The 27,083-nt window shown below is 51.0% G+C and overlaps 1 protein-coding gene across 1 annotated transcript; it reads right to left on the bottom strand.

The window, feature by feature from the left end:
• Positions 1–26,556, bottom strand: SLC7A5 (solute carrier family 7 member 5). The gene is made up of 10 exons (XM_062499693.1): positions 25,974–26,556; positions 15,014–15,139; positions 7,244–7,349; positions 6,834–6,878; positions 5,297–5,420; positions 4,001–4,104; positions 3,292–3,388; positions 2,689–2,838; positions 1,684–1,861; positions 1–59 (listed from the first exon to the last, which is right to left on the bottom strand). The coding sequence occupies exons 1-10, from the start codon at positions 26,554–26,556 to the stop codon at positions 4–6; spliced, it is 1,569 nt and encodes a 522-aa protein (XP_062355677.1). The 3' UTR covers positions 1–3.
• Positions 26,557–27,083: the final 527 nt, after the last annotated feature.

Raw genomic sequence — 27,083 nt, 5'->3', positions numbered from 1 at the left:
TGCCTAGGATTCCTGAGGAACCACTTCCATCAGCTTCTGGCACAGCACGGTGGCAGAGACTGCAGAGAAAGCAAAGGAAAAGTCAGGGATCACCCCCAGCAGGAATCTGGGTCCATGAGGGAAGGGCTGAGCCTCCCCAGGCTGAGTCCAAGTACAACTTAAGGATGAAATATTCCATGGATACTCCCTACCCCATTCCCAGAAAAGAAACTTCACACAGGAGCTCTGCTCCTGGAGCAAGGACCCTGCACTGCTCCAGGACTCCTGGGCACAGCTTCTCCTGCTGCTGATACAGGACCTGATTGTGGATGCTGAGTGTGAGCAGCCAAAACTGAGTCAGGAATGGGCATGGAAAATCCAAGGTGAAGCTTTTGCTTCCAATTCTGAAAGCCACATGAGCCCCCAGCCTCTTCTGAAGGACAAACCCACCCAAAGCCCCCTGTCCCAGGGCAGGTGGGAGCAAAGGGACATTCTAGTGCAGATTTCCCAGGAAAAGGTGCTCAACTGAAGGAATTTTATTGTCCCACTCATCCAAACACTCCTTTACTCCCTGCTGCTCCACTCCGTGGTTGGTCATCACAAAATATTCCTGCGTGGCAAAACTAATTTTAAGCACAAGCAAGTGAGGCTCAGACCAGTTGGAGGTGATCAGATTATCTGCAATGTACCAATAAATCACTTTTAAAGTTCCCGTGTTTCTCACTGGACATCTGCAGGATTATCACTGTCTGTTCCCAGAATATTTTCAATATTCTCCTTACAATCCTTTGGTGGAGGAAACAATGAATATGGTAATTTACCACCCAGGCATTGCAAAAATGGCTTTTCTAGGAACTGAGCCCAATACTCAGGATAAAAAAGTGAGTGTGGGACAGAGGCAGAGACAGAGGGAAAAGAAGCATGAGTGCTGAGTGCTGCTGAAAGCTTTTTTATTCCTCATGAAACAGCCAGCTAAGGCTGGGCACTTCTCCTTGCCTGCTTTTCTAGGTCAGCCCCTTGCAGGAGAGCAGGGAGGCAGCTGCTGAACTCAGTTCCTCAGGCAGCAGGGATTGACTTTCTGGGCTCAGTTGTTGAGGCACAGCCTCTCCATCCCTCCAAACACACCCTGGCCTTGTGGCAGCTCTTGGAAAAGCCTGGAGCAGATACCTTAAAAATGAACCTGAGAGAAAACATCCAGGGGAACTTCCCTTCCCTCCCCTTCCCTCTGCTCCTTCTGCCACAGGGGGATGCCAAGGAAAGCTTTGCCTGGATCCCAAATGTTAGCACTGCCTAAGCCATGAATTGAGACTAATGGTGGATTTTCAGCAGCCAAAGTGAGGCCAGCTGTGCTCAATCCTTCCTACACCACTGGGAAGGGATTCTTTGCTGAGCAAAGCCTTGGCCCTGGGCTCTTCCAGGAGCAGGGAATTCTGCTCAGCTGCTAACAACCTCTTTGCCGGGATTTAAACTCTCCAAAAACATGGTATTGGTCCCAAACTTTACCATTATTGCAATCAGGATGCATTCTGGATTCTTGGCACACATGGCAATCATCAGGCTAAACTTGTTCCCATGAACGAAGGATGGAGCAGAGCCAGGATTTTGGAAGCTCCTCCAGAGGGAGGAGAGCCAGCACTGCCAGCTGCAGCACAGCTCTGAGAAACTTTTTGGGAGGCAAAGCTGCTCCTCCCTGGAGATACTCACAGATGCCTTGGAGGACCCACTTGGGCTTGTTTTGCCACCAGACCCCGAAGAAGTAAATGGGGATCCCACTGAGAATGATGGCAAAGCCAATCCCACATTCCTTGGGCGTCATCCAGAAGGAAACGGCGATGAGGAACAGGCAGGCCAGGATGAAGAAGATGGGCAGGCAGATGTTCACCTGAGCAGGGAGCAAGGGACAGCTTAGATGTGCCAGGGGAGGCTTACCAGGAGTTTATCCAGCCTGGAGAGGGACAGAATTATTGTTCCCCCATGGCCAAGAGCCTTTCTCAGCCCCTTTCTGGACCTCAGTTCCACAATTCTGTAATCCATATCCAAATCATCAGCACCAAACACCAAACCAGCAGAGGCACAGCACAAGCTGGGGCTGTTTCCTAGGGGACTCCAAGCAGAGCAGCCCAGCTTTGAGAAGAAAACCCCAAAACCTAAGGGAACAGCCAGCAAAGATTCCCTTTGGCAAGGCACCAATCCACCCGTGGATTTGTTTCCCTGTGGGAGCTGCTGCCTGGCACGGATCCGAGTGTGCTGTGGGATGAGGGAAAATAGCTTTTGGGGGATAGGCACCAGGGGCTGACAGGATCTTGGCCTCCCCCCAGACGGGACACGGGGCTGGCCAAGGACGCCAGGGACAGAGCTCGGCACGGGGTCAGCTGCTTCAGCACAAAACTATTTTTGGGGAATTCCACGGGGGTACAGAGTGTTACACTGAAAGCCCCAGCCTGGGACTGTCCTTATTACTCATGGAGAGTAGTCCCACCACAACACCCTGTCCCTGTCACCCAGAGCTCCCTCACTGTGCTGTGCCCAAGGCAGCTCTTTGGATTCAGCAGCAGGGACACCTCCTTTAGCTACAACACAATATTTCCCTGCAATCCCAGCCCCTTTTCCATGCAGGACCAGCAGCTGAACCTCCCCTGGTGCTGGGAAGGGAACTGGGGAGGGGTTCCCTGGGGAGGGGCTCCCTGGCAGTGCCCACCCCGTTCTCACCTTGATGGGCCTCTCCAGCTCCGGCTTCTTGTAGCGCAGCCACATCATCCCGATGATGGCCAGGGCCACACAGAGCCAGTTGAAGAAGCTGAAGAAGTTGATGACTGAGAAGATGTTGTTGGAGAAGGCATAGAGCAGGGTCATGACACACTGAATCCAGGGAAAAGGCCATTAGGAAAGGGAGCAGGCAAAACCACCTACGTCACAACACTAAATGGGGGTATTTTGGGGAAATACCTGCCAGGAAAGGGATCAATCACATTGACTATTTTTTATTTATTTAAGCTATTTTCAATTGGTACCTAGAACCATTTCATAGGATCATGGAATGGTTTGGGTTGGAAGGACCTCAAAGTTTAAAGGACCTCTAGTTCCAACCTCCTGCCATGGGCAGAGACATCTTCCCCTGTCCCAGGTTCCTCCAAGCCCTGTCCAGCCTGGCCTTGGACACTTCCAGGGATGGGAAGAATTCAAGACAGAAGAGGACAGTGAGGACACAATGGGAAGGGTCCATCTCCTGTGGGCACATGCAGGAATGGCTGTGGCTCCATTCCAGTGGGATGCCAGCCCTGCTCCATGCCCCAGCCTGGCCCCAGGGCTCACCGTGAACACGAGGGACGGGACGGGGGTGAGCAGCCGGGGGTGGATCATGGACAGGATGGAAGGCAGGTGTCCCTCTCGGGATCCCACGAAGAACAGCCTGGGAGAGGGGACACAGTCAGTCACAGCCCTGCAGGGCTTTGTGTTCAGCACACAACAATGGGGCCAGCCAGAGCTCAGCCCGGCCGGCCCCAAGGCAGGAGTGCAGCAGCAGGAGTGCAGCAGCAGTCCCTGACTCACCAGGGAGGCTGGAGATGGCCAAGGAATGCAGGAAGGATGGATCCTGCTCTCCAGGGACACCAATTAAGTGACTCCTCAGGCAACCCGGGGATGTGTCAGCTGGAACCATCTCAGTCCTGCCCCTGCCCAGCCTTTCTCCCCTTCCCCAGGGATTCTCATCCCTGAAGTTTCCCAACTTTCTGCTTTTCATTAAAGCCACTTTCTCAGCAGCCCCGAGCCCTGAGCCTGTGTCTGCTGCTGGTTTATTGACCTCACCAGGACTCTGCCTGAGGAACAGAAGATTGAGGCCACTGAAAGGCTGCCTTTAATCTTGTTCTAAAGTCTGACTCTGTCTTCCTGCATTCCCCACATGGCCTCCAGGCCCTCCAGACTTTGTGTCTGCCCACAGCCACTCTCTGGAGGAGAACTCCAAAGGAAGAGGAACTGAGCACAGCTTGTAAACAAAAGCCACAGGATTGAGCAAGGAACCTACCGGGAAGAAGTGAACAGAGATCCATTGACAGACCCAAAGCACGAGAGCCCAACAAAGACAGGGATGATCCAGGACATGACACCGAGGTGGTAGTTCCCAAAATCCTAAATGGGGGACAAAGACAGACATTTCACACTCACAATGTCCCAAAAAACTCAGAGCTGCCTACAAAGACTATTTGGGAAATCTCAACAAATGCCACAGCTCAGTGCTGAAGCTGTGACGGAGTTTCCCATATTCCCTTTCCTGAAAAAGCAGATTGTGGAGTTGCTAAAATACATCAGCAGCCAGCCCTTCCCTCAGGGCCAGGACATGACATTTATCCACCAGCTATCAGAAAGTTCAAGACCAAACGGAAACTGTGAGGAAATTCAGACAGCAGCTCCTGCCAAGTGCTGAGTCAGGAGCTGGGACACTGCCCTGGGGACATGCAGGGACCTGGCCCTGGGGACATGCAGGGACCTGGCCTTGCAGCTTTTGCCACAGGCTGAGCCTCTGCTGCTCCACTGAGGGTTTGCACCAACAACACTGGATGGATTCCCAGCCTTTGCTGTTCCAGGCCATGCTGGACAGGGCTTGGAGAAGCTGGGACAGTGGGATGGGATGGGATGGGATAATGGGATAATGGGATAATGGGATAATGGGATAATGGGATGGGATGGGATAATGGGATGGGATGGGATAATGGGATGGGATGAGCTTTCAGGTCCTTTCCCACCCAAACCATTGCAGGATTCCCTGCAGGATTTCCTGCAGGCTGTGGCTGGAGCAGGGCCTCAGTCCCAACCCGAATGATGGAGTGGTGTCAGCTGAGGGGCTTAGCTCATCCTGGGCTGGGAGAGTCCCCCTGAACAATCCTGCTCAGACTCAGTCTGCAAGGTCTGCTCCTTTCTAAAGCTATCAGGGTTCCTGACCACACTGGCATTTTAATTAATAGAAGTATTTTTTTCTCTCTTAATTAAAACAAGGGAGACACTGAGAGAGAACAATCCAGTTCAGTGTTGACTGAGTGACCTTTCCCCATAAATATCAAGCTCTGGTAACTGATGGGCAGTCGCAAGGGCAGCAGCAACCTTCCCTAGCTCAGAATGAAGAGCAGCACTGAGTGCCACCCTCACTGCTGCCCAGATAATCCCCTCAGGATCCTGCTCCCATCACAGCTGCTCTTTATCTCCTGCTCAACATCAGAGTTTCTGCAAGCAGCTCTGGGAAAAAAAGCAGGAGATGTGTGCAGTGATTCCAAAGCTGATTTCTGCTGCCCTGGGATGAGTCAGGCTGGAGCAGCAGGGATCTTACCACAGCCACGGCCTCGGACGTCAGCATCTGCTCGGTGCTCAGCGTGGTGAAGTAAGCCAGGTTGGTCAGCACATACACCAGAGTGACGACAGGCAGGGAGATGATGATAGCCAGGGGCAGGTTTCTAGGAAAAAAAAAAATCCATTGTCCTGGAGGAGCTCAGGAGGGAGCTGCTGATCCCAGGGATCACCTGAGCTCGCTTTGAGCCGCTCTGTTCTCTGGGGTTTTTGGTGTCCAGTGTTCCAGGCACACACTGCTCCCACTGGAGAGGGGATATCCACAAGGGAACAGGCTGCCCGAGGGGTGGGGGAGTCCCCATTCCTCAAAAAACACATGGATGTGGCACTTGAGGCCATGGTTAGTGGTGAGCACTGTGCTGGTTCATGGTCTTTAAAAAAGACTTTTCCACCCTTAAGGACTCTGTGGGTCCCTGAACAGCCTGGAGGCTGCAGATGGAGAGGGAAGGATGATAGAGAAGGGAATTTTTTGCATGGAGAAGCTCTGGCTGCCTGAGCAAGCAGGAGTCCAAGATTCAAAGGCAATTAATTAAAAATACCCAGTGGCACCAGCACGAGGATTCTCTCTGGGCAAAGGAGCTCCCTTTGTGCCGGGGGATTCCTGGGGGAGATGGGAACCTCAGGGATGCACTGGGCAGTTTTAGGCTCTACCTAAACTCAGCTGTCTGGACTGAAGGAACTCAAAAGAAAGGAGTTCAGGCACAGCCCAAGTGGGTCTGAGAACAGCCTGTGCTGGTACAAATTTGCCTTTCCCAAAAGTTTAACTTCATTTGTGAACAGAAAGTGCAAAAGGAAACCCTGCTTGGTGCCACTCTAATTGCTCCAGCAGAGCTCCAAGCTGCAGGAGCAGAGTCAAATACCATGACTGCATCCAGCAGACATGAAAATAATTGCAAAATGCAGCCCCCCCTTTTGCTGTTTCTCTGGAAAGGGGTGGGTCCAGCCCTGTGCTTCCCAGCAGGCACAAAGCAGCCCCCGGCTCAGCCAGGATGGGCTCTTGCACAAGCACCCCCCGAGCCTCAGCTGCCAGCAGCTCCCAGGCACCTTCCCAGGAGCAGAAGGGATTTCTCAGCTCTGTCCTGCTCTGCTCAGGGCCCCAAATAACCCCGAGAGGCACGGGCAGAGCAGGAAGCAGCTCTTGCTCAACAGGATGGGAAGAGCACAGGACAAACACAAGGAGAGCAGCACAAATGCTCAGTGGGGGTTGAACCAAGGCAACAATAAAGCCCTGAGTGCTCTCTCCTGGCCCATAACTCACAAAGGTGTCAGGCCAAGGAAGCAGAGATTTCTCTCAGTGCTGATAACAACACGGGAGAGCAGGGAAAACAACAGCCCTGCTCCTGTAGGGATTACTGTTCCCTTTCCCTGATTCCAGTGAGGTGGAAGGTCATTAATTCATCTTGTTTTCTCTTTTTCCAGATAAAGACCTTGGCTTCCTCCTCTGTTAAACACGTGAGGAAGGGGCCTCCCCAAATAAGCAGCAGTTCCCCCAGGGAAGAAATGCCAGGACTCACACCTACCTGTAGGGATTTATCATCTCTTCTGTCACAAAATTCAAGTAATTCCTGTAATTTCAAAAGGACAGGGGTTAATTCTGGTTAGTCCATGGCATAACTGAACCCCTTCAGTTTAACTCATCTGCACAGGGGTTCCAGGAGGGGCACAGGCACTGATCCTATGGGAAAACTTAGGATGGCTGATGCCCAAGGCCAGGCTGGAGAGGGCTTGGAGCAAGCTGGGATAGTAGGAAGTGTCCCTGGCCATTGGATGATCTCAAAGGTTCCTCCCAACCCAAATCATTCCATGGTGAGGATGGCTGTAAGTGGGCTGTTTTCACAAAGCTCCTCTGACAAAGAAGCCCTGCAGGAGCTTCAGTTTGGAACTGGAGTTGGAATTGAGTTCAGTGTGGAAGAAGAGGGCTGTGCCTTACCATCCTCCATAGGCAAAGAGGCCACTGTACAGAGCCAGCACGATGTTCCCAACGTCCACCTTGGTGCCCTCAAAGGATTTCTCAGGGGTCAGGTTTTCCACATCACCTGCAGGACACAAACCCCGCTCAGTGGAGGGCTCTGAACCCCCAAAGCCCTCAAGAGAAAACTGGAGGCAAGAACTGCTCTTGGTATTAATTTCTCTTAATTATCACCCTGCTGCTTTTTGGGTTATGCTGAGCACGGCCACGTTTTCCCTCCAGTTTTCAAGGGATCAATCCAGCTGGGTTCATCCCCAAATCATGACCCCAAAAACTCATCTCAAGCAAGGATTGACTCCTCCAAACTTTCTCAGGCTGCAACGTGCTGTCACCAAGGTGATGTCCCAGAGACATCCTGGGGACCTTCCTGCTGGGAGATGCTTTGCAAACAGAGATTGTCACATTGTCCTCTCAACTCGAGGCTGCTGGCCTTCGATAAAGCCCCAGGATTTCCTGCGCTTCCACCAGCCACCCAAACCCCCAGAAACCCAGGATTTCCTCCAGTCCCACCAGCCACCTGATAAAGCAGAGGCCTGTGGCAATCCCTTTGATTGAGGGAAGTCAGGTTCTGGGGGTTTGGATATCAGAAGTCACCTTCTTTAGGACCTGATGATCCAAAGTTCCTGTTGTGGATCTGCTTTTGAAAGAAAACGCCAGAAATAGAAGATCTGATTGTGCCTCTGGTCCCAGCTCTCCCCGAGGAGCCCCAGGTTTATTTACTTTGCTTTCAAATGCTCTGCAGTTGTTTTGTTCCCTGTCTTTGATGCGGGGGCTGGCTGTGGGACAGGGATGGCAGAGCCACGCTCCCAGACACAGTGCAGGGAATGTGCTGGGATCCAGAGGGGCACCTCTGCACCCAGGGGAGCCCATGTGATTCCTCTTAGGGCACAGAGCTCTCCTGGTCACCCCAGCGACTGCATCACAAGGCAGTCAGCAGGGCCTGCAGCTTAACCCTTCGCTCCTCGGCACAGGGCACCCAGGAGGTGCTGCAGGGAAAGCTCAGGGATGCTCCAACAGCAGGAATTTCCCCTCTGGGTGGCCTCTCTTCCACTACTGCAGATGCTGGGTGATAAATGTGGATGCACTGGAGCAGCTCCCACTCACCTTCCCAGTGCTGGGAAGGAAGAGAAGAAATCCATCTTTCCTGGGAAAGGATTCTTCCTGGCAGCACCATCGGCCTCCTGCAGCATCTGTCACTCACGGGGCTGCTCCAAAGCTCTGCCAGTGACCTGGAGCTGCCCTGTGTGTGGGGAGAGCTCCATCTCCTCTTTCCTCCTCCTCCTTCCCTGACCCTCCAGCTCTATCCTGATCCTTTCCATCCTGGGCATTGCTCCCTTCTCCTTCCTCCCTCCTGCTCCTGCTGAATCCTGGCCGGGGAGAGAGATATTCCCTATCACACCATGGGAAATGCTCAGGGAAGCAGCATCCCTCTGCCTTTCCTATCTCATGTGCAGGGGGATGCTGTGGGTGTGAGCTGCAGGCTCATCCACACTCTGGGAATCCATCCAGAGTGCAAACCCAAAGTGTGCAAGGCTGCTCCTGCCCAGATCCCAATCCAGCTGCTCCCTGCTGGAGTCACCTCTGTCCCAGCAGCTCCTTGCACCAGGAAGGGCTTCCCTGCATCTCCCTTGGGATGTATTTGATGCCCTGGAGCCCGTGATCCTCCTCAGCAAAATGCACCAAATCCTTTTTAAAAAGGATTCAGAGTGCAACAGGAGAGCCAGGAAATGCAGAGACTGATAAAAGGCTGAGTTTAACCTCAATTCCTGCTTTGCAGGTTCTGCACAGAATCCCAATTTAGTCCAGGTGAATCAAAGGGCTGAGCAGGAGGGGTGTGCAGGGCATCACATTCCTCTGCATCCCTCGGGCTCTGCTTTCCCCACCTCATTTTCTGCCCTTCCTGAATAATTACCTGTCTGGCTCTTTCCAGGCCTTTTGTTATGGGAATAAGAGACACATTTTGTTCACAGTGCCTGTAATTAGCTCCTGCAGCAGCACATGGATGGACGCTCCAGCATTTCAAACACCCTTCGGGATCTCTCTTCTCAAGGGTTTCAGGCTCTCCATGTTCCCACCCTGATCCATGGATCATCACCTTCACCCCCCAGCAGGATGCTCCCTCATGTGGGAGCAGCACAAGCACCACTCCACTTCTTGTCCACAGCTCTTCCAAAATCCTCCTCCTGTCTGCCAAAGGCAAAACGCTCTCAGGCCAAATGTTCCTCCTCCTGAGGCAGCCAACACCTCACTGCCCATCCCACCTCACCTTTGGAGAGCTGGAGTTCCCCAGAACCTCCCAGGGAGTTGTTAGATTTCCTATTTCTGTGCCCCAGGGTAAAATGCATTTAGCAACGTGTCGGGACACAATTAAATAACCAGAGGAGTGCCCATATCTCACCAGCCTCAGCATTAAAAAAATTCTTCCTTGTATCTAATCTAAACTTGCCCTCTTCCAGTTTAAAACCATTTACCCCTCATCTCCTCAACGAGCCCTGCTAAAAAATCCTGGAATTATTTAGGTTTGATCCTAATTTGAACCTTTGATCCAACTCCACCTTGTCAAGCAGACCTGGGTGTGCTGGACCATCTACAAAACCTCCCAGACACTCCATCCTTCAAGCCTGGACAATTCCAGCCCCCAGGCTTTTGGTTCTGCAACCTTCGGATGGAATCAAGGGTTACAAATGTGCAGGTGAGGCTGCCAAGCACAGCCTTGGGGCATCCCGAGCTCATCCCAGGCACTGCCCTGCCCATGCCCTGCACCCCGGAGAGCCCCAGCCTGGTTTGAACCGGCTGTTCCACCAGCACTCTGCTCTACAATTAACCAAATTAACTTAACGAGCTGTGACACAAAGCCCATTTGCTGCTCCTCCAGCTGCCAAGACTGCGGTAATGGTGCTGGGTCAGCCGGGGCCCTGCTGCAGGAGGGAGAGAGGGAGGGAGGGACCCGGCGTGTTCAGACCCTTCCTCCAAAAATGTTCATTTGCTCCCCAGTCATGTCTAGTCTGGTTTTAATAGCGCAGCAATCTCGTCCTGCACAAAGCACTGCAGGATAATTAAATATTTTCAACTTGCCCCAACAGCGAGGAGAGGGAGCAGAGCCATGGAGAGGGGAGCTCAGCACAGAACCCCAGAGGAGGGGCTCCCTGCCTGCCGAGCCATCTCCTGGGAAAACCAGCGAGAATTCCGGGCACTGAGGCAGGGAAAGAAGAGTTTGACACCGGGGGAATCTGCAGGAGGCTGCTGGGATTTAGAGGGGCAGGGTGTGGCTGCTCCCCTGTCCCTTCTGCCACACTCCGGGAATGTGAGGATGAGGAAGGAGCCTCCCTGCAAAGCTCCCTGCTGGAAAATCACTGCAGGTGCTGGAATTTGGGATGCCAGGGGGACAGGCAGCAGCAGGGAGTGCTGTCCCTGCAATCCTCCGAGCCTCAGGGAGGGATGTTCCCTATCCAGATGTGGCTCCAGCTGCCAGGGAGGATCCTTGGTGGGAGTCAGGGGAAACATCCCCCTGCTCGTGGCTCCAGCCTCGAGTCCCAGCCTGTGGGCAGGAATCCTGGAACGGTTTGGGTGGGAAGGGAGCTCCAAGTTCATCCCATCCCACCCCTGCCCTGGCAGGGACACCTCCCACTGTCCCATGGTGCTCCTGCCTGGCCCTGGACACTTCCAGGGATCCAGGATTCCAGCTTCCCTGGACAGCCCCGGGCACAATCCCAGGCAGCTCTGGCACCCCTGCCCCAACACTGTTTGTAAAAAGCTGTGTAGAGGTGATTGATGCTGTGGCTGAAATCCTGAACTCTGCTGGGAGGGTTGTGAAAGTACCAGAAGGAAGATTCAGACCTTCAGTGAGCAGAGCTTGGCTCTAAAAATGCCATTTTTAGTACTCCAGGTGCAAGAAAACGTCTGGCACTGTGGGGTTGGGACATCTGGCTGCTGCTTTCACTTATCAAATCCCCTCTGCTAGAAAATGCCTCTTTGGCCTCTGCCTTTCTCCCTGGGGGTTATATTGGTAGTTCCCAGTCCATATTTTTGTTCCTTTTGGCCTTTTTTGGTGAAGAATCCCGTGACTGAGAGAGAGAGAAGGAAATATGACTTTCTCTTCCTTTCCTCCCAGGTTTGGAGCACCCTGGAATAGTGGAACTTTTCCTTGCCCATGGCAGGGTTGGGACTGGAGGAGATTTGAGTTCCCTTCCCACCCAAAGTATTCCATGATTCTAAAAAAAACCAAAAGAACAAAAAAAATACAAAAGCAACAACAAAAAAAAAACAAACAAAAAAAAATTTTGAAACAAAGAAAAAGAAGCAGCCCAAAAGAAACCCAAACCTCCTGCCCAGCCTAAGCTCTGCTCAGGAGTTAAACCTGGCTGCTCTGTCCTTAAGTGACCCCGTGCTGCTCTGGCAGATGCAGCTCTGCATCCCTGACAGCCCAGGGAAGGGAGAAAAATGCTGCTGCCACCAAACAGCTCCTGGAGGCACCACACACCAGGAATTTTACAGCCAGGAAAAAAAGCAAAGGGACAATAAATAAAGGGACAATAAATCCAATAAAAGCAATTCAATAAAATCAGTGTTAAATTCTATTTCTCCAAGTCCCAAAGGCCTAATTCCAGGTTTTTAAGCAGAGCTGCTGGTGAGAGATCGCAGCAAGGGCTGCAGCTGCCTGAGGGCAGAGAAACATTCCACAAGCCCTGAGGCATCATCCACTGGAAAAAAAAATAGATGTCAAACATGTCTGTGATATGTTTTTTTCCTAGTTTTTGACCTCAAAACCTTTCCTGATCTTTCTCACCCATAAAAAGCACCAGGGTGTCCTTAAGAATAACCCAGATTTTCTCACACCTCAGCCAGTTTTTAAGGATGGAGGTATGGGGAGGACATAACCACAGATCTCCGTGTCACATCCAGGGAAAAAAATATCCCTCAAATTTGCTGTCCAAACCTCCTCCATGATCCAGTCCCACTTCTCAGCTGAGGACTATGGCCAAAAAATACCCAGTTGGACAGAAAGCAAATTGGGAGAGCTGGCAAAGTAAGAGAATGAAAATGAATCTTGTTTTCATAATACTGGAGTGAAAAAACTGATCCTCTCTCTGTTTTAAGTTATTTTTATTATTTAAGTAAGTTATTTCTATAAGTAAGTCATTTAAATAAGTTATTTAGCATTTATTTCAGATTAATTAATTTATTTCTAGTATTTCCTGGCTGTTTCCTGGGGGCCATACACAAGGTTTTACACACCAATACCAAATCCAGGACTTTTCAAACCACCAATTTCTAATCCCACAAAGGCTTTTAAAAAGTGTTCTTTTTGAATAAATAAAATATTTTCACCCCAAGCAGCTCAGTCAACGTCCAAGCACTTGCAGGGCTGAGTAGGAAACCAACTTCAACCTCCTCCTTTGGAAAGGGCAGGGAAGGAGGGATGGGAAACAGCTGCTGAATGGTGAAAAAAATGTTCTTTCCTGTGGGGCAAAATTGCCAGTCCTTTGTCCTTGAGAGATTCCTGCTCTTCTGCAAATCAGGAAAAAAGCCAAGGAGAGGATAAAAAGAGAAAAAGCCAAAAGCTGAAGGTGGGAGGTCAATGCAGAGAGATTTCTGTGAAATCACAGAAATTTCCACGTTTGAGAATAAAATGTGGTGTTGCTCTTCTGGTCTGTTCATGGACACTGGGAACCAAAGCAGCAGTGGGAGTGGAACCAGTAAAACCAGTTCACTGTCCAGAACATCCTGGGCATTCCCATTGCCCCTGAAACAGCAGCCCCAGACAAACGAGCTGGGTGCAGATCTCACCCCAAAGCAGCTCCAGCTTGATTGGATTCACCCAGCTGCTGGTGGGAAGAGTTCTCTTTGTCCAAAAAAAAAAAAAAAAACAACACTGGAATGGGCACAGGGTGTGGAAATGTGTGGGACAAAGCTGGAGGACAGGGCAGTGTTCTGCCATTGTCACTGAAAATGGGAATTTTTGTGCTTTCCCTGAATAAAAAGAAAAGAAGAAAAAAAAACCCCACAATTTCTTGCTGTATCCCTGCTAAAAGCACAGAGTCACCTGGAATGATTGAAAGGAAAATGGAGCAAGGTGCAAACTGCAGGTGGGAGCTGAGGAAGGGACAGGAAAGGAGCTTGCACATTCTTAAGGACTTAGCAGAGAGCTTGGAAATTCCCTAAGCAGATTAATGAAATCCATGCTGAATCCCAGCTGTGGGATTCTGGGCAAGCAGGAATGTGTCACCTGGGACAAAGCATGGATCCCACTCTGATCCAGTCTGGTTTCAGTGCTGGGTGCTCACACAGGGACAAAAGTCTTTGCTTTGCTTTGACAGGTGTCACTGTCCAGGAATTGCTTTTGATCTCTTTGCCAGGTGCTTCAGCAGGAAAATAAATCAAAATTAATCACGTGGAATTCTCTGCCCTGCAAGGTCTGCACAGCCACAAACATCTCAAACTGCAACCAGCTTCAAAGGAAGTAAAACAGCTCCTGGGACACAGGAGGGGAAGAGGGGTTTTATTGTAAATCCCTTCTTGGTTCCAGACAAAAGTCAAGGGAAATCTCATGGATCTGTACCTGAGGAAGCAGGGCAGAAAGTGGCTCAGCCTCCCCAAAAAGGCCAAAAGAACAGCACATTCTGAAGATGCAAATTAAGATTCTATCTGCAAACAGAGCCCAGTTGTAAAGATCTTCACTGCAGAATGTTAACCAACTAAAAGAGATTTAGCATGACTTATCCTTTCCCTCCTGAGAGAGAATCAAAAGGTTCAGCAGAGCAGGCTGGGGAGCTGGGCAGAGGGAGGAGGTGTGTTTTGTGATAAGCCTCAAACAATGTCCCTGTTGAGTGTCTGCATTGAGCTGGAAGAAAATAAAACCTCTGACAAAGCAAGAAATTCTGCAAAGACAGCACTGGCTCCCAGAGCTGAGACAGGAATTAGAGACCCACGAGCACACACAGACACACCCCCTGTGCAGGGACATGATTCCCTGGAAATTTAATCCCTTTTAGCAAATAAGGACAGGACTGTTCCCCAGGAAATGTTTATTCCCACAAAAAAAGCCACACTTTGGTTTAACTGTGAGTCAATCAGGTTTGGAACAGATTCAGATGGGTTTGGAACAAACCATCTCCCTGATCTGAGAGGGTTTTATGGGTGCATGAAGCAAACCAGCAGAAGCACCAAAAAATTTGCTTTAAATTCTCATTTTAATCTCCTTTTCCAGGTGCCAGTGCCAGCTGGGAGCTCCAGTCTCTCTGCTCCTCGTGGGCTTTGTGTCCCTGGGTGACCCAGAGCTGGCCTGAGCCACTGCACACCTGGAACAGGATGAAGGGAAATGTGCAGGGGGAGTTTGTGCAAGGATTAAGATGACTGGCAGTGCTTTGCACATGCAGATATTCTCTGTGAGTGAAAGGCCACACGATACAAAGAGATTTCCCAGCACAGAAGCACCAAGGTTTTCACACCCTGCAATCCCAAAGGGAGAAGCCACAGTGTCTGTCTAAGTGGGAAAGACATTAAGTGGTTCCAAGAGCATAAAATCAAGCCTGGCAGCAATACTAAATGTAATACCCCCCAAATAAAATACAAACCCTCATCCTCTGGCAAAGCTGGAAACACCCCCCATGCACCTGAGAGAATGGGGAGGTTTGTAAAGCTCTGGAACAGTCAGGGTTGGACTCCTGGGCTTTATCCCTCATCCTGCTTTACCTGCAAAGCCCCAGAAGGAGAAAGAAGAGCAGAACTCACCCTTTGCCAGCTGCACGAAGCCCAGGATGATGATGAGAGCCAGAGCCAGCAGCTTGGCCGCAGCGAAGGCGTCCTGCACACGGGTGGCAGCTTTGACACTGTAGCAGTTCACAGCCGTGAGCAGCACTGAGGGACACACAGGGACAAGGTCAGCACCCAGGGAGACCCAGCAAATGCACCAAAAATCACAAGGAATCCTCACGTGGGATATACGGAAGGAATTCGTCCCTGTGAAGGTGGTCCTGGTACAGGTGTCCAGTGAAGCTGTGGCTGTCCCTGGATCCCTGGAAGTGCCCAAGGCCAGCTTGGATGGGATTTGGAGCAATCTGGGATAGTGGAAGGTGTCCCTGCCCATGGCAGGGGGTGGATTGAGATGATTTCCAAGGTCCCTCCCAACCCAAACCATTCTGTGATTCCTTTCTGCTGAAACAACCAACCAGAGTCTCTTCCCAGAAGAAAAACTCACTGAGAGCTCTGCAGCCTCACACTTTCTCAATTCCACCCTTTCTTTTGATTTGAATAATGCCTGTGGTCCATGGGACATGGAATGGCACTGCTCCATTGGAAAACACTCCTGAGGTCTTGTAAATAAAAGGAGTGACTGCATCCCACAGCAGTGGGACAGTGCCAGGGACAGTATGGGGCAATTAGGGACAGCAGTGGGGCAGTGCCAGGGCTCCCTGGGGATGGAGGAGAGGATGTCCCAGCATGGCACTGCCTCCCCAGCTTTATTTGTTTGCTCAAAAGTTCCCGCTGCCCACAAGCTGCCCTGTGGTTAATGCAACTCCTGGGGTCAAATTCCTGGTAATTTTTTTTGCCATATTCCTCCCCCATTCTCCTCTGTATCCTGCTCCTGCCAGGCAGGGCACAGCCTGAACCAGGCCTTGATTAAAGCCTCTGCTCCTGGGCTGAGCTTCACCTGCTGCAGAGCAAATAATGGCAAAGCTCTGCTGCCCTCACAAATCATTTTGGTGCCCATCCCACTCCAGAGCCTGCTGCTTGTAATGGACACAGGCAAATGTCACACTGAGGGTGACAATGCCCACGTGCTGGATGCCCTCTCTCCAGCCCAGTGACCCCTGGCTGTCCCCTGGCCAGCCCCAGCCCTGAGTGCTCACCAGCAGCTCTGGGAGCAGCAGATCCCAAATCTGCTCCTGGAGCTGGAGGCTCTTCCCCACAGGATCATCCCCAGCTCCCTCTGCCCTCATGCAAAAAGCTCTTTCCCAGAGCCTGCAGCTCCTTTTCACAGGAGCCCTTGCTCAGAGTGATCAGCTGCTCCCAAAACATGCCAGTCCCTGTCCTGAGGCTGTGAGCTCCATCTGCACACCCAGCTTAGAGCCCAGAGCCTCTGACCCCAGAGCGGTTGGGGTTGGAAGGATCTTCCACATCCAGTCCCACCCCTGCCATGGGCAGGGACGCCTTCCAGGGACACCATCCCAGGCTGCTCCAAGCTGGCCTTGGACACTGCCAGGGACCCAGGGGCAGCCTGTACCAGTGTCCTGGGTTCTGATGGCTTTTAGGATCATTGGCTCCTTTCCCCACCCTCTCATCTCCAGGAGCTGCTGCCATTCCAACACAAGTGTGGAGAAGTGAGAGCTGGATATGTCAGGAAGGAAAGCACATGATCCAGTCCACCCCAGAGGAGTGACAGCCAGCAGTAAACAAGGACAGGAGATGGATTTTGTACGGTGCCCTTGGAGCCCCTTTGGGAGTGTGGGTGAGACTGAAATGCCCCAGAGCTGGTTTTGGGGAAGCAGAGCCGTGCTGGGGTCACAGGACAGCACGAGCTGGGCTCTGGCCAGGAGCAGGGCTGAGTGATTGTGGTGACAGATGTGCCACAGCACTGTCCCTGTGCCAGGCCACTCCAGGAGATCTGGGACAGGGACGGGAGGGTTCCCAGCCCCTGTGGGGTCACAGCTCTGTCCCCACAGAGGGACACTGGGACACGTCTGCCTCGGGGACAGGGCAAAGGGACATGGTCAGACCAAACACAGCTTAACCAAGTGACCTTACAGTGCTACAGGGGACAAGGAAACACAGGAAATGTCACCCAGCCAAACTCCCAACTCAGCCACTGAAAACACCTCCAGTGAGTCCTCACGGGCTCCTCACAAGCTCCAGAGCCAGGATTCCCTTTGACCAGTGATTATGCTAAAAATAAATCTGCCCTTGTTTGCAGAGGGATATTTAAAAGATGAGCTCACCCATCTAAAACCATTCCATGGTGAAGACAGCCCTGAGAGGTGTGACAGAGACATTCTCTGCCCCATTTAGGCATTCAGTGTCTGTCAAAATAACTGCTTCACCCCCACTTCAACACTGATTTTTGGGGGGCTGTTTTCCCTGCTCTGGGTCTGTACAGAGCTCCCAGGAGGGTGATGGTGAAAATAAAAGGCAAAAGTTCCCTACACAGTTTAAGTGTCCATGTTCAGCCCCAAAACCCCATCAGTGCCAGGTAAACAGACTCCCTAAAAAAGAGAAAACACTTTGGGATCAGAGAGTAAATAGGGCTGCAAGTTTATGTCGTGGTCACCAGTCAGAGCCCTGCCAGTCACATTCCCTCTGCTTTGCTTTTCCCACTTCACAATAATATTTGTCTTTCCTAAAGGAGCAGAGTAGAGTTACTCTAACATAGGAATGGCCAAGAAACTCCCATCAGGAAGAATCCTACAGACAACAAGCACGATGAAAGCTTCTCCAGAACACTCCAGGACAAATTCCAGTGGCTGCTGAGCCGCTCTGGAGGCTGGGATTTCTTTAGGGCAGCAAGCTTGATTGCTTTGATCCCAGATGCTGCCCTGCCACGCAGGGGCTGCAGGATCCTCCTGGCAGAGCTCCCTCACCTCAGCTGAATGACTCCAGGAAAAACACAGCAAAGCTGCACAGCTCCACCATAAATCAGGGCAGTGAGACAGAGATCAGGCTGTGCTGCCCTAATTCCTGCAGTGTTTTCCTAAGGCTCCAGCCCCTGTCAGACAGCAGCCAGGCAGAGCTCTGGAGTGACCCATGGGGGCTGTGCTTGGGAATCATTCGAGGAACAGGGATTTCAGCATGACCTGACATGCCACGGCCTGCCTGAGCCAGCACCCCTCTCCAAAGCTTGGCATAATTGGGATAATAAGTGTTAGAAAGCTGAAGGGATGGCAGATGGACAGGGGGTGACTTTTCAGAGAATCCCAGGCTGGTCTGGGTTGGAAGGAACATTAAAGCTCATGTTGTTCCAATCCCGTGGGCAGGGACACCTTCCACTGTCCCAGGCTGCTCCAAGTCCATTCCAACCTGGCCTTGGACACTTCCAGGGATCCAGGGGCAGCCACAGCTGCTCTGGGAACCTGTGCCAGGGCCTCCCCACCCTCACAATAACAAAGGTTTCCCCTACATCTAATCTAGCTCGAGTTATTTATTACTCATCAGGCTGGCAGGAGAGATTCTGGTTTTTGCTCTCCAGGTGCTGTTCATCCCTTCAGCCCTGCAGGGATTGCTCCAGCCCAGCCTCATTCCAAGGCAACTCAAACCACAAAGGGAAATTCGGATTTCTAAATACACCAGCAGGTCGGGCTTCAGTATTTCTTGTGTCCTGCAATCCCTGCTGGCTTCAGGCATCTCACAGAACCTGCTCCACTGGCACTAACCTGCACAGCCAGGGAATTCCCCATTCCTGACAGGAACAAGGACAAACTCATTAATCCAACACCAAACCCAGGACTTTACCCCCACAATTCTCATTTTATAGCTGTACCCCTTTGAAGTCACCTCCCAAACTCCTTCCCAGACACAATTCCTAAAGGACAACAGGGAAAAATGCCAGCACAGCAGACAGATAAATGGAGCAATCCCACCTAGAACTCATCCACAATAAATGCATGGAACAACAGCTCCTGTGTGTGCAGGGGAAAGGCAGGATGGGGAGAGCTGGGGCTGTGCCCAGAGCAAACAGTGGGGATGGAGCTGGACACAGCTAAACCTGGGCTGCCACTTCTGATGCAACAGCCCTGGCAGGATTCCTGCCCAACAGGCAGGGCTGCAGCTTTGCCAGGATAACCAAGTGCAGATGGATAAAGATCCAGCTCCAGCCCCATGTGGAACTGGCTGGGGGGACAGGAGCTTGTTCAGCCCAAGATCCTCAGCAGCTCTGCAGGTGCAATTTCTGGAATGAGCACAGGAATGAATTGCTGAGGTACAGCTGCACTCGTGCTGGCTGTGGGGTCACACACACTTGCACAATGTCCCTTTTGTCCCCAATTTCACCTCCTGTAGCGCTCCCTGGGCCTGTGTGCTGCCAGTGTGATTCCATTTTCACCTCTTGAACACAGATACATGTGTGGAAGCAGCTGCCTTTAAGGGTCTAAACTCATTAACTTGCTCTTAACTCCCATGGGATTCCTGTTCGTGGCATCACAGGACCCAGTGAAAACGCACAGCAGGTTGGAAGCTGTGGAAAATCAGCTTCCATCAGCTTCCCTGCCAGGAAAACAAGCCTGTGAACTGTTCTATCACGCATGACTCTGTCTGTAACTCATATTTCCAAAGTGCTTGGCCCTTGCCACTGTAAGATGATGCCCCCATTTACCTTCTGCCACTGGGTGATGTTGATTTCCCCTCACAATTACTCCCAGAACAGCTCCAGCTCCTTTCCCTTCTCTATCCCACAGCAAAGGCTGCTCCCTTCCCTCCCCATGAAGTGCAGGTGACACTACAGGAGTTTTCTCTCCTACCAACCCTGGTGAAACGAGGTTTCAGGCAGACACAGGACAAGATGAGCCTGTGGGACCAAGGAAAAAAAATCCCAGGGAAGGCTGAGCACGTGGAACAGGCACAGAACACTCCATGGCCTTTAGGGAATTGCTGCCTGAGCCCAGCAGAGGTTGGAAAACAGAGTTAATCCACACAGGACAAAGAAAAAAATTAAGTTATACTGACTAGAGTGGATTAAATGCATGGGTTAAAAACACCCCACCAATTTTATATTCCAGTGGCTGGGATGTCACAGTGTCTCCCAAAAATCTGTGGTGATTGTTTCCAAGTGCACATTCCAACATGAGACGGGCAAGGTCACAGGCAGAACATGATATTTCAACTTGACAGGTATTGACTGAAGACTTCTGTGCCCTGCAAGGTGGGGAAGGGAAAAAGCAGAGGGAAAACTTTGCAGAAATTTCTGCAAGGACAAATCACTGGAGAAACCTAACACTCAGGACAATCAGTCCAGGAAAGGGAAAGGTCTGGGGGCACATGAGGCTCTTGGAAAGCTCTTGGCCCCAGAGCAAACGTGTCTATATTAATATCTACTTATAATAGTCAACATCCCTGGCAACACTTCCCAATTCCCTTTTTATTCCTCTTCCCAAAACAGCAATCAGGGAATGGGTGCATCAACAAAGTAGAAGGCAAACTTGCCCTACACCAAGGACTTTAAAAAAGGGATCATCTCCAAATCTGCCCTGGGGCCACGAGCTCTGGGTGTCCCAACAAACAACCCCAGACACCCTGAACCCTTATCCCATAATAACAGTGGGACACACTGACACAGGAAAACTCTGAAGAATTCCTCAGTATTGGGAGACTGTTCCCTCCTAGCTAGAGGCAGGAGTTGTTATTTTGGTTCCTTAGGAAGAAGGTTGTGATGTACTGCCAAGGTTTCCAGAGGACATGACACAGCAATTCCACCAACAGGACACTGCACCTCGGGAAGACAAAAATATAGGGAGAGAAGATGTGGAAAAGCTCTTTATCACCTATTTCTCCCATTCCCAGCAAATTAACCATCCCAAACTAACCCCATGCTCACCTCACAGAAGCATCTTCCCAACAGGGAGCAGCACTCGCTGCTATTTTATGTGTACAGAATTCAGCTCTGCATACTGGCTGGAAAATCTGAATTTCCCAACCCTTGGACTGGACCTCCTGGCCATATCTGACCCTGGGACTATGAAATTCTTGGAATACTCAAAACAAGTGATGCTGCTTTGAATGAGGCTGACCCTGGAGGGCTTTTCCACAAAAACCTTCCCAATTTGCTCATGCTGGAGGAGAAATACCCTGAATGATCTCAGTGGCAGCATAAACCATTCAAACACAATAACATTTAATGGGATAATTGTTGTGAGAGCCAGGAGATGGGTGCTGGAATTGCAGTGGCTGCTCCCTGTGTGTTTCAAGAGCCCTCCAAGCCCTCATTGATTTCTGGAGAGTCCTGCAAGTGTCAGAGCCTGTTTTCATTAATGCTGCTCTGATTAAGCACAGATTAAAAAAGCAGCCTCAGCCTTGCAGCCTCTGCCATCCAGCAGGGATTCCACAGAGCCCTGCCTTCCACTCCACTCCAACACGGGCAATTTGCTGATGGAGGTTTAGTCCTTAATCCACCTTTCTGCAGGAGGAAAAATAAATCTTCAAAGCTTCCCACCCAGCTTGTGGTGGCTGATTAATGAGAAGCAGCAATGCTGCAGAATGAACCCATGTCAGGCACACAAGCCCTGCGTGTGTGTTGTGTTTGCTTTTCACCAGTTAATACCTGATCAGGTGAAAATCCACACACCTGGAAAAAGAGCTGAGCTTGGCAGCTTAGAAGCAAAACCCTGAAGTCAAATAAAGCCATTCCTGCTTCCCACAGATTCTGTGATTTCTGGGTGGGATGCTGACACTGGCTATTCCCTTCTGGACAACTTGGCAGCTACCCTTGATTGGATTCCTTCTCCTGCCCTGATCCCAGGTTCCTCCCAGGAGTGTCAGGCACTTCCCCAGGATCTCTCAGACCTGACTCAGCTCTTCCCTGGCTTCTGTTCATCCCTTCTCCCTCTGGCTGCTCAAAACAAGAGGGACAAATGAGGAATTCATCAGCATTCCCTGGAATTCCACCCCCGCAGGAGGAGTGCCCAACAGCAGAGTCCAGAAGCAGTGAAGGAAGCCTAGATAAATTATGAGGAAGATTAAAATTCCCTGGCTTGATACTGCCGTGCTGGGGCTATTAGTGCCAGATTTGCATATCTAATTAACAAGAGACACAAATTCAGAAGCACTGTCAAACTGCTGATCTGACACTGAAGAGAAAGAACAAAATGATAATAACAGAATTCCTGAGCTGGAAAGGATCCAGAGATTATCGAGTCCAATCCCAGTTTTCCACTGCGGAGCAGATTTTATTGTCAGGAAATGAGGGAATTCTAGAAGAAGCCTTGTGTGGCCCTCAGGGTGTGAGGATGTGTGGGATGAAGAGCTCAGGCACTCCTGGAACACCAAGAACCAGCTCAGGGATGGGAGCAGCTTCATTCCCTGTCTCCCTGATCCTCAGGGAATTCATTTACTGCACCACAAGCCAAACCTGGGAAGGTGTCTCTGTGCAAGCAGGAAATCTGCAGATCACCAGTGGGGAACAAGGGACATCCACGGCATCTTCAATTAATCAGTTTAACACTTTCCATCCCTGAGCCCCCTCTGAGACACACAGGATGTATTGGTGATTTTTACTGGTTTCTGTTAGGGTTTACCAGTTCGAATTGAAGAAATGTTTACACAAATGGCAGCAGGATGGAAAAAGGTTTTACCTGAGTCCCTCACAGTTGAGACAGAGCACAGGATCCAAGGTTTAATTCTTTGCCATGTCCAATATTGACATTGTAACGTAGATCATCAAATGTGCAAATTCAGGACCTAATAACTGTCCCTCCACCCACTACAGAAGGGGTAAAACTGGTTCAGATGAGTTCCGAAGTGAGAGAATTCAAATTATTCCTGGGTCTTCCCACAAATGAACAAACTGTTTCACAAACTTCCAATTTTTTGTGTACCAAACGCTCGGATGGATTTTGTGTTACAAGTTTGAAAGTATCAAGCATGCAATCTCACAGATAAAAGACATGATCAAGTTTCTGAATCACCCAAGTAACTTGCAGCCTGGAAAGTCATCAGCCAAATTTTTGGGGAACATGAAAGGAGCCAGGCTAAGGATGAGCAGCTCGACCTCTCCTGCTCCAGGAAGACTTTCCTGGAGTGGATTCCCAGCTTTTCTTTGGCAAACACCACAGGCACTCCCAGGAAAGAAGCCCTGCATACCAACTGTGTGTAGATTACAATCTGCAGGGCAGAAAATACCTATTTGTAGGTAAATTCTCCTTACCACCCACCTTGTTTACCTCAGCACCTTCCAGGGGAACAAAATTCCCTCTTCCAACCATTTTTTCCTTTCACTCAAGCCTGTGATTTAGATTCTCTTAATGCATTAATTCACTCTCTGAAGTTCATGGTGGCAAATACTGAACAACACATGATTTATTCAACAGTTCAACAGCAGTGAAGTGGAAACAAATAACTTTAGTTATTCCTCCTCTTACTACAAACTGTGCAGCCAAGTGCATTTTGTGTGGAGATACAAACTTTGCAAGGAATAGAGCTGGGACTGTTCTGCAAGGCTAGATTTTGGCTCCTGTACTCCAGCCCCAGGTCCCAAATCCCTCTGCTGCTTCCCAAGCTGCTCTCTCCCATTTTGAGGTAACTCATTCATGTATGTGCTACTGCCTATACACAAATAGGGCATATTTTTTTTTCTACTCTAGAGCTTTTGAAAATAAAAAAGTCTCTCTCTGGGCTGTTTCTGTTTGAACAAAGCTGTTTGTAAGTCCCAACAAGTGTTGTGTGGCTCCCTGAGCAGATTTAGTTCATTTATTGTTCCTGGGTCACGGTGTGGTTTTGGCACCGGGGGAGATGAAAAGCTGATTCCAAAAATCAAAGTTCCAGAAATCAAAGTTCCCAAAAGCTGCCTTGCTGCAGGATGAACAAACATTTTGGAGCAAAGGAGACAACCCCACATTTAACCCAGAGCATAAACAAAGCAAGAGCCAGCAAGGGGGAGCAGAGTTTAAAGGAGAAACACATGGGGATGATGCAGATTTGGAGAACTCCAAACCCTTCCCTTGGCACTTCAGGATAAAGGTTCAAGAACAAATTCTGCCTCAGGGAAATCCTAATTGCTACCAAAGGAAGGCTGGAGATTTTTCTTGGAGGAGCATCAAAGGGAATGAGAGCTGGAGTTTCACACTGCAAATCCCAGATGCCAACATGGGCAGGTCTGATTAACCCTGCCCTGGGCTTTGATCAATAAAATCAGAGACCAAATAAAACAGAGACCCATTTCAGGAATGATCCTGAAGATGAAAAGTCACTTATGGTTAGAAACACGTTCTCAAAGGTTTTGGCAGCTCCAATCTGTGATTGCACAGCAAAAATTTCCCACAAGGCTAAATTACATCCTAATTCCTTAAATTATACCCTAATTCCCTGGTTTTCCATCAAGGAACACAAATGCCACGTGCATCCATGACCCTCTCCTGTGTGTCCCTGAGGAAACCACAGTGCAGACTGGCAGGAAAGCTCAAAAATCAAGACTTGCAAAAGGCAAGACACCCATCAGCAGGGCTATTCCCTGACCACTTACAGCTTTCTTAGTTAATAACTGAATTTCCCTAATAAACACCCTCCACTCTGTAAAAAAACTGGATGGAAATCCACATGCCTTCCCAGGTACTTTTATATTCCTAAAAATTCAGCTGGGGGCTGAGAAGTTTCAATCTTACCTGAAGAAAGCACACTACCTGCCCTGCCTGTTATCAATCCTACAATTAGCCATATAATTTACCTCCCCAAAGCCCAGCTCAGGTTGGCCATGAGACATTTCCAGCCAATATATCTTCCCATAACGACCATGTGCTGCAGCTTTGGGATACCTGACATCCTCCGAGGGGGAAGGAATCTCACACAATCCCCTGGGAAAGGGCAGCACCAGCCAGCAGCTTCCTCCTCATCACTCAAAATGCAGAAATACAGAGATCACCTGGCTGTGATTTTGTACAGTGGATAAATGATTTAGAAAGCCCTCACAAAAATTATTATCTCCTCCCAAAGAACATCTTTAGAAAGGGATTAAATTCCAGTGGAGCGGAGCAGATTGAACGGAAAATGAGGAGGGAAGAGGCAGGACACAGCCCTGTATTTAAAAGATTGGGAATTTGGATGGGGTGAGTCACCAGAGGGAACAGAAAATAGGATTTGAACGGCAAAACTGCAGACCCCAAAATAGCAGAGAAGTGATAAAAAGTGCATCGGGAGAGATCTGCGTGCCCAGGCTGGCATCACTGGCTCTGAATTCACCCCACCGTGACTGAACTGTGCACGGCACCACCGCAGACACACGATGTTTGCTGCCAAAAAGAAACCCAAAAAAGCAGGTTTTGAGCACGATACCAGCGCACACACGGCCGGGAAATATCTCCTCTCCCATCTGGTGCTGAAAACACAACCCTGAGCTGCTTTCAGCACCAGTTGCTGGTGACAGATAATTGTTATCCTCACCCAAACCCAGAGCACAGAAACGTCCATCCCGGCCCTGCAGAGCCTGGGGGAAAAGGGGATTTTAATTTTACCCTGCCCGAGTACAGTCCTGTGGGAAAGCACAAGGAATCCTATTCCTTGTGAGAAATACACGCTGCGTTTCTCACACGCTGCTCGGGAATCAGAGAGGATCGCTAGCCCACAGCTGGCATTTGGGGAATTTTGTGCTCAATTTTTTTACGGGTGGGGTCACATTTCCCGCTGTTGCTATTCAGAGTAGTTAAACCTCCCCTCTCAGATGCAGCCAGCGTAGCACAGTTAAGATGATGCAGAGCTTTTGGGGAAGGAGATGGTGAGTGAGGAACCACGTGGAGCAGGACCGCGGGGACCTGCAGAGGGTCGCTGAATCATGGAATGACTCGGGCAGGAAGGGATTTTAGATTTAGAGCTCATCCCCTCCCCTGGGCAGGGACACCTTCCACTCACGCCAGGATGCTCCAAGCTGGACATTTCCAGGGATCCAGGAGCTTCTCTGAGCATCCCGTGCCAGGGCCTCCCCACCTCCCCGGGCAGGAAATCCTTGCCAAAATCCCACCTAACCCTCCAGTGTACCAGCTGAAAGCCACGAGGGGCTACTTACAGACACACAAACACGCCACCAGCTTGGCCGCCTCATCGGGCACGGGGCAGGTGGGGAAGATGGGCTTGAGCAGGTAAGTGGCGAACACCAGAGCCACGATGTACTGCGAGGAGGGCCGGATGATGAGCAGCTCTATCCAGAGCTTGAGGAAGGCGGGCAGGGAGCCGTACACCTCCAGCATGTAGGCGTAGTCCCCGCCGGATTTGGTGATGGTGGTGCCGAGCTCGGCGTAGCACAGAGCGCCCACGATGGAGAACGCGCCGCACACGGCCCAGACCACGAGCGACAAGCCCGGAGAGCCGGCCTCTCGCAGCACGCCCGTGGGGGTGACGAAGATGCCGGAGCCGATGATGGTGCCCACGATGATGGCCACGCCGTTGAGCAGGGTGATGTTCCGCTGCAGGGTCACCCCCTCCGCCGAGCCGCAGGGCGATGGCGAGCGGGCACAGCCGTTTTCCTGCGCTCCTTCCAGCATCTTCTCCATGGCTTGCTTCTCCTCCTCCTGAGCCAGCGAGGCGGCCGAGCCGGCGGGGCTCCGCTTCTTCACGGCATGGCCGGGGGAGCTGCCCCCGCTGGAGGACATGCTGGCGGAGCGGCGGCTGCGGCCACCTTGGGCCGCGTTTTGTTCCGGCAGCGGTGGGCTGGGCTGCTTTCCGGGGACGGGGGTGGAGAGGAGGAGGAGGAGGAGGAGGAGGAGGAGAGCGGCGGGAGGAGGGCAGGAGCAGCGGGGGATGCTGCAGCGCCCCCGGGCTGCGCGCTCGGCCCCGCATCGCTCTCAGCCCGGACCCCTCTGAGCTTCCGCAAAAAGGGGACACAAGGAGACAAGGGCCACCACCCCACAGCTCTGTCCTGGGTACTCTGAGTGTCCCAAAAAGGGGACACAAGGAGACAAGGGCCACCACCCCACAGCTCTGTCCTGGGTACTCTGAGTGTCCCAAAAAGGGGACACAAGGAGACAAGGGCCACCACCCCACAGCTCTGTCCTGGGTGCAGGACTCTGCTCACTGCCCGCAGGGTGGAGGTGTTAGGAGCTCTTCTCTGTTCCTGTGTGTTCTGTGCGTTCCTACAGGAGAACAGATCCCTGCCTACATCCAAACCTGCAGATCCTGC

Source organism: Cinclus cinclus, chromosome 11 (genome assembly GCF_963662255.1).
Source record: "Cinclus cinclus chromosome 11, bCinCin1.1, whole genome shotgun sequence".
Classification (NCBI taxonomy): Eukaryota; Metazoa; Chordata; class Aves; order Passeriformes; family Cinclidae; genus Cinclus; species Cinclus cinclus.
This window is presented reverse-complemented; position numbering and strand designations above follow the sequence as displayed.

Bases quoted from the DNA above. Each gene is read 5' to 3' on its own strand.
- SLC7A5 (XM_062499693.1), bottom strand. From the start codon at position 26,556: ATGTCCTCCAGCGGGGGCAGCTCCCCCGGCCATGCCGTGAAGAAGCGG. The intron at 6,879-7,243 runs GTAAGGCACAGC...TTGAAATTACAG, and splicing joins CTCTTTGCCTATGGAGGATG to GAATTACTTGAATTTTGTGA. The intron at 5,421-6,833 runs GTAGGTGTGAGT...TTTTTTTCCTAG, and splicing joins GAGATGATAAATCCCTACAG to AAACCTGCCCCTGGCTATCA.